Source organism: Accipiter gentilis, chromosome 28 (assembly GCF_929443795.1).
Source record: "Accipiter gentilis chromosome 28, bAccGen1.1, whole genome shotgun sequence".
Taxonomy (NCBI): domain Eukaryota; kingdom Metazoa; phylum Chordata; class Aves; order Accipitriformes; family Accipitridae; genus Astur; species Astur gentilis.
Genome location: NC_064907.1, coordinates 21525824 through 21539363, shown reverse-complemented (window position 1 = coordinate 21539363; position 13540 = coordinate 21525824). Strand labels below are relative to the sequence as shown.

The following is a 13540-nucleotide window of genomic DNA, read 5'->3' as shown; positions in this document are numbered from 1 at the left end:
GAAGACGGCGTCCGCGTTTACCAGATGTTGTGTGAGACAAGTGCGTGCCATGGGATGATGCTGGCATCTGTAACTCCAGTGGATGACACCTGGATTCAAGGATTCCTATTTCCATATTGGAGCTGGGCGGAACTACCAAAAAAGTACAGCCAAGTGATGCCTCCAGCTATGGGTGCAGACAAGAGCACAGCCTCGAGCCCTTGCATGAGCACCAGGGACACGTTCTGGGCAAACACTAACTCACGTAACCTTGTGAAAGCTCCAGATGACTTCTGCAAACAGTGTCGGTACCTCCAGCAGGAGCACAACTTCTCCCACCCAGCGGAGGATCATCTTCTGGACTGGAGGTGACAGCTTAAATTCACAGCTCAGAGCATCCCAGCTGGGAGCTCCCAAAATCATTGCTTTAAGGGGTCCCGGCTAGTTGAGAGCCTCAGCAGTGAGAGAAGCCTGCAGCAGACCCAGCTCCTGCATACCAGCTTCTTGGTGGTGACCACCAAAGCCTCCGAGCATGAGAAAGTGCCTGGAGCGTTTTTATCCATTGTTGCACCCAAGACAGCCCCGAGCTCAGTCAGCGTTTCTGTTCCACACACAAAATTGTTTAAAGTTCCTGCTTTCAAAGCACAAATTTGTAAATTCTGGGATAGGGCACGATTGCTCCACAACAGCACCCAAGAGGACCAGCCACAATGCTTTAATTAATGGCATCCTGATAGCATGTCGCGTGGTTGTGCGAGATCCAGGACTGAGAGGATTAGAGTGTCACCGAAAACGTGCGTGGCCATCATTTGAAAAGAGGCAAAACATAGCTTTTTTTAGAAAGGCTGTTCCAAGAAACTGGTTTTCTGCAAGGAACGTCTGGATCGCATGCAGCCTCGCTCTCTCCAACACCAGGAGCAGGCTGCAGACAAACAACTTCTTGAATTAGATTTCATGGGAAATTAAAGGCATGAAGAGACCTGTCACAAGAATTAAAGTCTGAACCGGAGCCAGACAGCTTCAAACAGATGTTGGACTTCAGCAGGAGAATATTTCTTTGTTTTACTCGGCATTTTCCCATACAGCAAAGGAACATCTGTTCTGGTGCTTTCGCAGTGGTCCTAAACTGAGATAGGCTTGGATTATCCCCTGCTAGAAGAGAAGCAACTGGCCACCAAAGCCCTCTTGGCTTCGCCCCTCCTGCAGAAGAGGCCAAGACCAGTTACATGTTGCTCCAGTCTCAATGAACACACTGAAGCTATCTGAACCAGGTAGCTGATCGTGGTATCTGTATATCCTCATGCTTGCAGCAGTGCAGCTAGACGAAAACATTGCATGCAGACTGATTATCAATAGAAAACTCATTCTTTAGCAGGGTTTTCTTTGTCCTCTTGGAGGTACTTCAATAAGAGGAAAATTCTGGGCTTTGTTGCAGAAAAACCTGAATGTCCAGCATGTTTCAGTTTGGGCTGTTGTGGCAAGGAGGTCTGGTAGCCCCTCTCCTCTTTTTTGGACAAGTTTTGGACTACATTTCTCACGATGCTTAACTTATCCTCAGACCTGGGAGCTAAAATCGAGCCAGGCAGCCCAGGGTGCAGGAGCAAGCCACGCGTGGAGGTCCTGGGGAGCTCTGTAGCAGTATTTCCCAGTTACAAGGATTCACTTCTCAAACTTGCGACAAAAAACAACAACTTTGCGGCCAAAGATTCCTGATTTTTCCTTTGGTCCCCTGAGAAAATGAGGTGTCTGCCACTGCACCGTCCCTGGTCCTGCTTCATAGATTACTTTTTTCATGGGATGCATCTCAACCACATCCAACAAAGGGGAAAAGGCCAGGGAGGGAATGAAATGGTGTCCCACGGAGAGTTGGCAGCAGAAGGAAGGGATAGCGTGGTGTAAAGAGCAGGGAGAGGTGGGACAGCCAGATTCTGCCTTAGCTGAGAGGCATGAAAGAGCTGGGACAGGGGACGTCGTGCCAATGACAGGGTCCCCCTTGCTCTCCCACCTGCGGCAGATGTTGCCGTTTGAATGCACAGGTCAAGACGGTATGAACACCACGCGGAGCTAAGCCACAGCTGTGCGGAGGTGGGGTGAGGTGGACCTACTCGTTTGGGGTTCGCCATCATCTCCAGTGTGCAGGTCCACGGAGAAAGGCCAAGAAGCAGCAGGAGGTATGGGCAGGTGGGAGAGCTGGGAGCCGCTGGGTGAATGATGAAGGTGGAATTGGGCGGCTGCTTCTTGGGAAATACACATTCATCATCATGGCCACCCACTCCCAGAGTGAAATGAAGTTCAAGACGTGCCTGATGTCTCCTGGATGGGAATACTCCAGTTGAGCACTGGGCTGCATTGCGGCACATAGGCAGCACCAGGAATGGCACGGGGAGAGGGGAGGGTGCACCTGTGAGTCCGTCCCTGTCCAGAAACATGATGTACAGTAAGAAAAGGTTTAAAATCTCAATTAAAAGGTGCCATTTTTATGATGAGCCCAGCCCTAAACTCGCTGCAGCTATGGTGGGGTTTTTATTGCCGGGAGCTGGCAAACGTCTCGTTAAGAGCTTGTCAAGAGCAAACTTCTGGGAGACCTTGCTCTGGTGTGCCGATAGCATCTGGGAGCCAGCTTGGTGCTTTCCCCACTTTTTTTTTGGAAGTGGGGTTACTTCTGTCACCTCTGTCCGCTTGCTTAATTGCAGCCATCTTGATCAAACAGCCCCCTCTCCCTCCGCAGCTCTGGCTATTCACTAATTGAAATGCCTAATGAGGTCCCAGGGGTCTCCTGCAGAGATGGAGCTAATTAGGGGCTCCGCCACAAACCCGGCGAGCAGCAGCAAATGAAATGAAGGTTTCCTCGAACCTGCTTTTTTGCGAGGGGCCGGGGGGAGGGCGCACCAGATGTCCTGTTTCCCTGCTCCGCACCGGGGTAAGGCTGGTGCTCCGCAGACTCCAGGCTCCTGCCAAAGCAGCTGGTGCAGAGGCAGTGGCTACACTTAATACATTTTAATTAGCACCATTAAATTCTTCCATTTGCTAATTGTTTCTCCTTCTGATCCTTTATCCTGACCAGATTAGCCCTCGGGGGAAAGGGACAGGATGGGGGATGCAGACACTCCTGACAAGGTGAGGACTTTATTATCTCCGAGTGCGGGGTTGTCACCAGACCTTGGGACACCATGCTAAAATGCCCTGGATGGTGCTAAATTTAAGGCCAGATTTGCGTGTCCAGCCTGTTCTTGGCTGTTGTGGCTATTCTCGGAAAGAGACATCCCCAAAAAGTGACATCCCACAAGGATTTATGAGAAGAGACAGTACCAGACTAGGAAACTAACCACAACCTTGCTTAAGTTTGAATGTAAAGGAGTTGTTTTTCAGGCAATAAAGGACCAGCAGCTGCCATCACATTGGGAAGCAGCTGGGTGGGACCAAAAGAGAATTTCTCCTTCTGCTTTGCAGCAGGCACAGATAATAATCCTCAATCCTCCTTCTTTTCCTCCTACTAGTCTACAACCGCGTAATCATGCTGAAGCCAGAAGCAACTTCCTTTTTGTCCACAATGATGGCAGCTTCCCGTTCCTCGGGCTGCGCGGAGAGGGTGCAGCCACACGGAGGTTAGGTAAGGTCGCTGGTCCTGTTTATCACGTTTTAGCCAAGAAAACTGTTGAAGGAAAACGAGCCTAGTGTGAGCCACCAGGCGCTGAGCTGATGTCAGCCTCGTACTTGGTATTTTGGGCAGAATTCTGTTCCCAGATGCATTGTTGTAAATCCAGAGGAACTTGGCCTCTGTTCAGTTACTCTTGACTTCCAGGGGTGTGAGTGAAAGCCGAACTGGCTGGGCATGAGAAATAGCCTCGCTTGTCTGTTTTAAATCTCAGTAAAAGCATTGGGCCAACTGTTCTTCTGTCTCCTTAGAAAGGCAGGCATGGGCAGAACCGAGCTGCTAGGATTATTGGAATGTATTGAATTGAATAGAGGATTGGGGAAAAAAAAAAGAAGAAAAATCAGCCACATAATCCATCATGCTCTGAGGCCAAGTCAGGATTATTCCCCAAAGCATTATCGCTGTGCGGGACTCATTCGGTTTGCATGTTAAATGACATCGTGATATTTTTCTGTATTTTACCATTACATGGACTGACAAGCTAACGAATTCGTGATGTTATTGTGATTCCTTCTGGAGACATGTGAGACTTTGCTGCTTGTCTTTCAGCACTCAGCGCTGCAGGATGCCGTGTTATGGATGAGACAGCTCCGGTGACACCAAGCAATAGTGGGAAGCACACATGGTCTGGCGTGGTTAAGCACCAAGGAAGTTCATCTTGGGCAGAGATGAAGGCAAATCCATTGATCTGAAAGGAAAGAAGTGAGATGATGGGGAGGAAAGATTGGCATTGTTAGTAAGAAGCCAAATTACAGAGACCTGATGGCATAATTCATGCATCTGGAAAACTGGTATCAAAGCTCTAGCTGGTTTGGGAAGGACAGGCAGGGAAAAAGCTGGAGATAAAACTTTTTGAAAAATGATGTAACCCTGTGCCGACATCCCTAAACAGAGGGAGATGGACCTGTGCAAGGTCACTGCGTAGCAGTATATAAACACGAGGAAAACCCAGGAACCCCGAAAAGCCATGGCTCAGCAGATATATGCTGGAAAAGGAATACAGCAGGAGGCGAACCCTCTGAGAAAGTCTTGGACAGCAGGTGGGGACAACTTTTGGACACAGCAGGTGACGTACAGCTGGAAGACAACCACAGATGACATCAAACAGCTCAGGGACACCCAGTGCCACAGCCACCTTGACTTGCTACAGTAGGTTTGCAGTTCACGGACCTGAGGACATCAAATCCACCTGAGGAGCTCAACTACGGGCTCCAGAGCGCTGTAGCTGCTCAGACCATGGTAGAAGGATTATAGGTGGATTTGGGGATCTTTCTACATTTTGGTTTTATCTGCATCAAGTACAGGTCAGTTTCTATTCTAGGCAGTAGAGCAGGAGGTTGGGGATAGGTAGGATTAGCAGTAACACATGATGAAATCCTTATGTTTGTTCTGCTGAACAGGCTGGAGGATCATCCCCAGGTTTGGGCAGTACCCTTCAAGGCGTGGAGTGCCTGGAGAAAGCCCAGAAGAGAGCAAGAACATAACCTACAGGAAAATATGGAAGGGAGACATAACAGTCTTCAACAGGTAAATTATCTACAGAGGAAAAGAGTAAATAGTCCTTGGTGCCCACGGAGAGCAAAAAGCTGATTTTCTCCTGCTAGTGGGAAGATGTGTAGTTGAACAGGACATGTCTAGCCTGTCCGAAAATTAAAATAAAAGGTTATCATCGGAGTCATTGGACTGGCCACACTCCCCTGATGTGGCTGTCGTCCTCAGGAGCGCTTTTGGGAAGCAGTCCTGAACCAAAGGAAGGGAAATTAGCCCCGATTTCTCGCCAGTCACCCCCCTGCCACGGACTGTTTCCTCCCGCGTAAGACGGGGACAGCCACAGGGCCAGGCCAGCATCCAGACTGGATCGAATTCAGGGGCAGGCGGAGAGGACCCGGCCCTCAAAGCGCGTCTCAACGACCCTGGTTTGGGTCGCTGCTCACAAAGTCCCAGCACCGTTTTGCCAAGGCCTGGAAACATCCCCAAAATGGCAGGTTTTATCTCAAAATGCTGCTTTTACCCCAAAGATGGAGCAGTTTCGCTGAGGCAGCCGTGCCCGCAGCAATGCCGGCTGTTCCGATCCACGCCTGGCACACGCCGTGGACAGTTAGGCCCCGCCCTCAATTGGCATAAGCCCCACCCATTTGTGACCGAGCATTCTCCCATTCACCCCCAGCCCCACCCCGATTCTCCACAAGCCCCGCCCCTATTCCCACAGGCCCCGCCTCTACCCTCCCTAAGCCCGCCTCCGCCTGGCAACAAGCCCCGCCTCAGCGTCTTGCAAGCCCCGCCCCCGGCTCGCCCCAAGACCTGCCCCAATCCCCTCAGCTCCGCCCTCTTCCGCTTAAGCCCCGACCCAATCCCCTCAGCCCTGCCCCTTCCCTTCTCTCACACCCCGTCCACCCCCGCGCGCTGCCGTTCTCGCTCCCGCCCGTCTTCTCGCGAGATCTCGTCCCGGAAGTAGCACCTGTCCTAGCGGAAGCAGAAGCGGTCGGGCCGGCCGGTCGGTGAGCGCCGTTACTCTCGGGCCGCCATGCTGCTGCGGCTCCTCCTGCTGCTCTTAGCGCTCTGCACCGCCGCCCGGGCCGAAGGTGAGAGGCCGGCGGAGGGCGGCTAGGGCGGCCCTGGGGTGCCCGGGGAGGGGAAAGGCGGTGAGAGGGGTCTGTGGCCGGGGGAGCCACGACGGGCGTTGCTGGGCGAAACCGGCGGGGAGGGCCGCGGCCCAGGGCGGGGGGTCGCTGAGGGGGAGCGGTTGGGCTGGGCGCTCGGCAGTGCCGGGGAACGGGAGTAGCGAAGCCAGGTCAGTGCTCGCCCTCGGGCTGGGGCTGGTTTGGGGGGGGCTCTTCTGCTGCTGGGCCCCTCCTGCGTGTGGTGGGAGTCCCGGGTCGGGGGGGGCCTCCCTCGGCGGCAGCGTGCCGCCGGGCTTGTTCCCCTCACCTGTCTCCCTTGCGGGGGAGTTTCCTTCCCCTTTTGGCAGCGGTGGGGCCACATTGGCCGGGGAAGTGTCTCAGCCAGCCGAGCATGCTGCTTACACCGACCGCAGGGGTGGGCGGTGACTGTGAGCTCTGTGTGTTTGCTGACAGCTGAGGAGCAGAATGCAGACCAAAGAGAGTCCAGCCAAATGGCGGCAGACCTTGGGAGATCCCTCCAGCTCGGAGCACGTAATGGCCAGGAAACCCAGAGGGATGAGCACCTGGATGAGTCCAGAAGGAACAGAGAGCCGCGCTCTGAATCGGATCCACCCAGCGAGGGACGCTCCAAAACGAACACAGATAACAGAGAAATGACGGATAAGGAGCAGAAAGATATGAATGAGTCTGGCCACGATAGCAGCCGGGAGAAGCAGACTGATGGCCAAGGCAGCAACACAATAACCACCAACGAACAAGGCAGCAACACTAGTAGCCAGGCCAACAGCCAGCCTAGCAACCCCAGTAACGGGGTTAGCAACAACCAAGAGCAGGACAACAACCCAGGCAGCAATGGTGGGAAGCAGGGCAATGACCAGGACAGCAACAAGAAGAATGACAACAACAACCGGGACAGCAGCGACAAGAACCAGGGTGACAACAAGGACAGCGATAACAAGGACCAGAGCAAAAACGGCGACAGCAGCAACAAGAATGGTGAGAACAACGGGGGCAGCAACAAGAAGAATGGTGAGAACAACGGGGGCAGCAACAAGAAGAACGGGGAGAACAACGGGGACGGCAGCAACAAGAACGGGGAGAACGACGGGGACGCCAACAACCAGAACGGGGCCAACAACGGGGACGCCAACAACCAGAACGGGGCCAACAACGGGGACGCCAACAACCAGAACGGGGACAACAACGGGGACGGCAACAACCAGAACAGGGACAACAACAGGGACAGCAGCGACAAGAACCAGGACGGTGATAACAAGGACCAGGGTGACAACCAGGACAGCAACAAGAAGAACAAGGACAACAACAGGGACAGCAGCGACAAGAACCAGGACGGTGATAACAAGGACCAGGGTGACAACCAGGACAGCAACAAGAACAAGGACAACAACAAGAATGAAGGCAACAACCGGGACAGCAGCATGACGAATGAGGACAGTAACAACAAGAATGGGGAGAAGAACAAGGACAGCAAGAAGAATGGGGAGAACAATGGGGACAGCAACAACAAGAACAAAGACAACAACCAGGACAGCAATAATAAGGACCAGGATCACAACCGGAACAGCAACAACCAGGACCAGGGCAGCGACACAAACCAGACCAACAACCAGGACACCAAAACCGGGAACCAGGAAAGCAACATCGAGAACCAGAACAACAAGAACCAGGGCAGCAATGGCAATAACCAGGTTGACAACCAGCCTAATCAAATGGGCTCACTGAGAGATCAAAATCGATTACTACAGTCAACTTCCTCCGCTACTGAGGGCAACAGCTTTTCAGACAATGAAGGTGGCACCAGAGAGGAAGAGGATGAGGCTAAAAAAGGCAGCGATGCCTCCTCCTTTAATAAGGAGAGAGACAAGAGTGTTCCTTCTCCGCCCAGGGACCAGTCAGAGAGCAGCCACTTCTTCGCCTACCTGGTGACCACGGCTATTATTGTTGCTGCCTTATACATTGCATATCACAACAAACGCAAGGTGAGTGGCTGTGCTCCTTACCGAGGTTCTCGACGTCTGCCCTGTGGTTTAGGAGCTTCCTTTCTTCTTGCTGCAAATAGGGTCCTGCTTGGTTGAAGACCTTTCCCCTCATCCTGATTTTTGCTTCTCACCAATATGTCCCCCTTGCTGCATGGTGTGGGTTTGATTAATATTAATTTGAGCCTTGGTCTCAACAGCTCTGGGAGGAGCAAAGAGGGTGTTGTAACTAGGAAAGGGGTCAGATCTCTGGAAATTGGATAGCTTCAGCTCTGGTGGTTATTTTCAGCTGAGAGAGGTGAAAAGGAAAAGGTGTGAAGTTACCCTGTATTTTGTTTGATCACAATGAGTTTTCTATAGCAGGTTGCAGAAGACTTGTTCTTAATTAGTCTTGCATGGGAGGATGTAAGTCAAATGCTCTTTTGCTGTTTTTTTTGTTCCTCCTGCAAAGCTATTTTTGAGGTAGGAGAAAGAGAACAAATTCTTATTGTTTTCTGCATGTAAGGCAAACCTCATTATCACTTGCTTTCAATCTTAGCTGGGTTTAAATATTGGCATTTATTTGAGTGCTTTTTCAAATGAAATGTGGTCATTAGAAGGAGTTAAGTGAAGCTGGTCTTTGGCCCATTAGAAAGTGCCTGCGTTTGAAGTGAGAAAGAGCTTATTTGCTTACTGCTGTCCAACTTACCTTCTCCCAACCTCTTTCTCCAAAGATCATTGCTTTTGCTCTGGAAGGGAAAAGGTCGAAAAGTGGTCGACGGCCCAAATCTGGCGATTATCAGAGACTGGATCAAAAGGTAAGATCTACCTGAAATGGGTACTGCCTCACCCCGGGAGCCAGGCAGGCTGAGAGAAGGGGCTGCTGTGCCTGGTGTACACTGTAAATGCGATATATTGGCCTTTCACATTAGAAACGGTCACAAAGCCCCTACTTGCTTGGTATGGAAAGCAGGTGGGGTTTTTGTTTTGTTTTGGTTTTTTTGTTTTTTTGTTAGGAAAAGCCCCTCTCTTAGTCTGGAAGTAGGGTTTTGCCAGAAAGTGGAAGCAATAATGTTGAGAAATGATGGCAGAGCTAACACGGGGCAGAATTTTGTGAGTCTCAAGGTCAGGTGTGCTTAAGAATAGTTTGTCACTGACTCAAATTACTTTTTCAAAGTTTTTAGCGGGAGAAGGGTAGGACATGGGGAGAAGTCTCCTTCTTCTTCTCCTTGAAACTTTTTTTCACCTGCTGTCCTTCGATTCAGAAGTGTCTATAGTTATTTTCTGCAGTGGGAAGAGGAGGAAGAAAATTTTAAAAAGTCACCTGAAGCTGAAACTTAGTCTTTCAGAAGGTTGTCAGCATTTGGGGGATCAGTGACGATCCATTTTCAAATGCCATTAGGGATTTTGCATATGAACTCAAGGCAGTGTCATCCAGCTTGCTTTTGGCTCTGCAGAGGCACTGTGTGCTGTTGGGAGTGGAAGCTCAGTTCTCTCCCTTCCTGAATTGCAGCCATGTCTGGCTGGGGAAGCTGTCTGAGTGCCACAGAGACAATTTGCCTGCTTGAGCTTCCCTATTTAGTCTCACCTATATTTTGGGAATTTGTTTCCCTTGCCAAGAATTTCCAGACTTGTCCGTGAGGCACAGTAAAGCAGCCAGGCAGTTAGAAAGAGCTTGGTTTTTATTTGAAAGCACATCAGAGATGCTCAGCCTGCTCAAACCCTGATGCTTTGTCAGATTAAAGAAGCAATGCTGAGCTTTCAAATTTTTTAAACCTTTCTTTGTGCCTTTCCAGATCTAGATTCCTCCTCGGATATTCAGCGGAATAATGACAGCTGGCAATGAAAATGCAGGAACACTGGGACACCCACTGACTCCCCTGCTGTAACGGTCTGAGTTGTAGTTGTGCTGCCGTGTTCAGATTTCAGACAAGAGGAAGAAGGGGAAATGGTTTTAGTTTTGCACCTGCACCTTGGTAACGTTAAACCTCTCACTTCCTCGAAACATGTTTCTCCTTTCCCAGCTGCCTGAAGATGAACTCGTTTTCTGCTTGGGCATCTGGCTTCTAGCCTGTGACCCAGGAAAAAACAGTCCCCAGCACTTGACAGAACTTTTGTGTTCAAACGAAATGGAATTCGCCATCTACTGTACTGACGTCACCTCTTGGGAGGGGAAAAAAAATCTGCCTGCGAAATGAGCCATGTGACTCTTCCCCTTCCAGAGTCATAGAGCTGCCTTTGTAACCAGCACAGTTTTGCTTGGGACACAGGCGTTCTCCTCTTCTGTCCATTGTATTTGGATGCTAAAGTTCGAAGCGTGACTGATTGCACTAGTTTGGAAATGATCTGCCAAGGACTCTGATTTGGTTTGATTTTTTTTCTCTCTGTGATGAAGGCAATGTTAGAGTTTATCATCTAGATTCTCTCTTTCATGCACATCTTTGGAAATGCTGGAGTAGTCTTTGGCCCTTGGGTTGTAGCTTAAATTTCCTCGCCCACGTCTTATGCTCCAAGCGGGTCTTTTCCCTCACGATCCCCAGAGTTCAGATGTTTGCACTAAAGGTGACAGTTGCAGTTTGATGCTGTGAAGGAGGGCGGGTTAGGCTTAGAAAGCTTTGTGCCAAATTGCTGCAGTGTAGTTGTAGCAGACTTTGCCTTGGAAGATTGCTTTCCTCCCTCTTGTAAAATGTAGTTATGTGGTAATGTAAAATGTACGGTAAACCTGAAGGGTTTGTGATGAATGAAACTTGCAGTCCTTCAAACCTCTTTTTCAAAAACGCAGTATTGAGGCCCTGGAGTATTCCGCTCCATGGAATAGAGCCTCCATTGGTTGTAGAGCTCGCCACGACTGACCACTCAGCGTTGGCTCTTGCTGGAGAAGTGCTGCTTTCTTGCCCACTTGAGAGGCAAGGGGGCTGCTCATCCCCTGGGTTGCACAAGCCTTGGCAGCACTGAGCCTGCTGAGCGCCTCTCGCCTTGGGAAACTGTTGTAGCCCACAGCGCGGGCGCCGTCTTTTTCTGCCTGTGAGTCACCACAGGGCGTCTTCTCCCCGAGGTCACCTCCTGAGCAGGTGACTGACATATGGAAGGGCTTATTGTATCACCGGCACAACCTCTTCCCGCTCTTCCATGGCTCTGCTGGCCCTGGCTTTGAGAAGTTTTGTGTGGTTGAGTGTACACATTACTGGCTGCTCGTCGCTGAGCTGGTCACTTCGTTATTACTGTGGAGCACTTAAACTAGGGCCTGGGACGTACTGGTTATATTTAAGGCTGCAAAATGTGTTGATTCACAAGTTATAGCTGTGAGGTTGTTTTTATTTTTGTAGTTCTACTCCAAAGATATTTGTTTGAGATGGGATGTTTCTCAAGAGGGCATGAAGTGCCTGCCTGGCTCGTGCTTTTGGTTTTTTTCCAATATGGGCAAAAAAAAATTGGTATGAGGCATCTAGAGCTCTTCACATGGGTACCCGTCTTATGCCCAAAGCTCATGCCAGCCGTACGTGAGTCGCCCTCTCCGTGCACTTGCTGACTGACTGCACAGGAAGAATCCCGGTGGGGTTAACTTCCCTCCAGCTGGCTGCGAAAGCGACTTGGGGGATGAGGCGAGCCTTTTTCCGGCCTTCCCAAGGTTGTGAACAATTGGTAGTCTGCCCTGTGGTTGCTAAAGATAGTCACGTTTGACAAGGGCAAAGACATTTCCTTGTCTGGACATGAAAGCTACAGCTGTATTTTTCTTTTCCTAGCGGTTCATTCCCCACGTAAGAGGGGAGAAGGGGCTTGACCCTCTCCTAAAAGAAAAATCCTCTTTCTTTTTTTTCTTTTTGCTGGCTGTTAGCAAGCACAAAGAGTGGGAGAAAGTCCCTCTTGGCTTTAAATAGCTTTCAAGGTTTCTGTAGTAAACTTTTCTGATGCTAAAAGTACTTGCAGAAGCTATTTTGGAGAGCAGGAGTGTGAGGTGGAGGGAAGAAAAAGGAAAACAAGTCTGGGAACATAACCCTTCGGGGAAATGTGCCTTCTGAAAAGGGTGGGAACTCCTGCAACAAGACTCCACTGTTTCAGAGATCCCATAGGATAAGTCTGAGGCTCACTGTTTTGTGGTTGATTTATGGACAGGATGCGGGGTGGGAGGGGATGCCTTTTGTCTAATGACAGTGGGGGAAAAAAAACATTCCAACATGTGAAATACCATATGCTTCTGAGCTGCTCATTCCTGAATTTTTAGAGCGTGTGCACTGTTTTCCTGCTTTGTCCTATTTTTTTAGTTGAAAAATAATTTACAAAGGGTTTTTTTCACCATCTGCTTGCTTTTCTATCCCGTGAGCTTTTTCAAATGCCTTTCAGTCCTCTGTCATTCCAAGTTGTGTTGGAAATCCCACCACCGTTACCAGCAGTTAGCTATTAACAGCAAGCTGAAGGGAGTGAGTTCTTTGGAGAGCAGGACCGTCATACCTCAAACATCTGGCTGGACTGAGCATGGGCTCGTTCATCAGGTTAACGAGGACATGCATCAGGTCTCCGTGGGAACTGTTGGTTTGCTTGGTGCCTGGTGTGGCTTTGGCAAAACAGAAATGCCCAGTGCCTGGGAAGTGCAGGTTTTGGGGAGAGGCAGAGCTCCCACCAGGCTAAATCAAGGGGACTCCCCCCTAAATCTCCTCCTGCCCAGCAGTTCCCCAGGGCGGTATGTTTCTGGCAACAGTCGCTGTAATTGTCCAAGCTGTGTGAAACCTCTGGGAATGAGTCCCAGTTTGTTGATTTTTATGGTATTTAAATTTATGCAATGTGTTTCAAATGGGTCAAGGTGCATGTAACCTTTTCCCTTTGGACAAAACACGTTTTTTGAACGGATGGTATCTGTCGGTACATAGGGTTTTTTGCCAAATGTTACTACTTTTAGGCCAGCTGCCTTGCCGGTTTGATTCAGCAAATTTATTTTTTTTTTTCTGCTGCAGTGAAATGCAAATTGCTTTGAAGGATCAGAATTTTTATATTTCTTTGTACTTTTTTTCTGTGTGGTGAAATCAATAAATGGATTTAAAAATAAAAGCATTGAGTTTTCACTTTTTTTGGTGTTCTTTGTATGATCTGCTTTGAAACCTGATGACAACAGTGCACATTAGTTCCTCTTTCTGCCAAAAAAAAAAAAAAAATTGTTTTAACAAAAACGACACTCTTTGAGCTGAGTGGTTTGTGTTCAAAGCTTTGTGTGCTCGATTTGCACATGCAGACTTGGCCCTTGTGTGACCAACTAACCCTGCAGCCGGAAGGAGCCGAGACAGGTTTCAGCTGAGAGCAGATTTGAAAGGTTTCCA

At 49.7% G+C, this 13540-nt stretch overlaps 1 protein-coding gene across 1 annotated transcript; it reads left to right on the top strand.

Annotated features, from left to right (window-relative positions):
- The first annotated feature begins 6092 nt into the window (after window positions 1-6092).
- On the top strand, window positions 6093-13289 carry TGOLN2 (trans-golgi network protein 2). The gene is made up of 4 exons (XM_049831102.1): window positions 6093-6216; window positions 6709-8255; window positions 8966-9049; window positions 10028-13289. Exons 1-4 carry the CDS (start codon window positions 6159-6161, stop codon window positions 10031-10033), a joined length of 1695 nt encoding a protein of 564 aa, XP_049687059.1. The 5' UTR covers window positions 6093-6158; the 3' UTR covers window positions 10034-13289.
- Window positions 13290-13540: the final 251 nt, after the last annotated feature.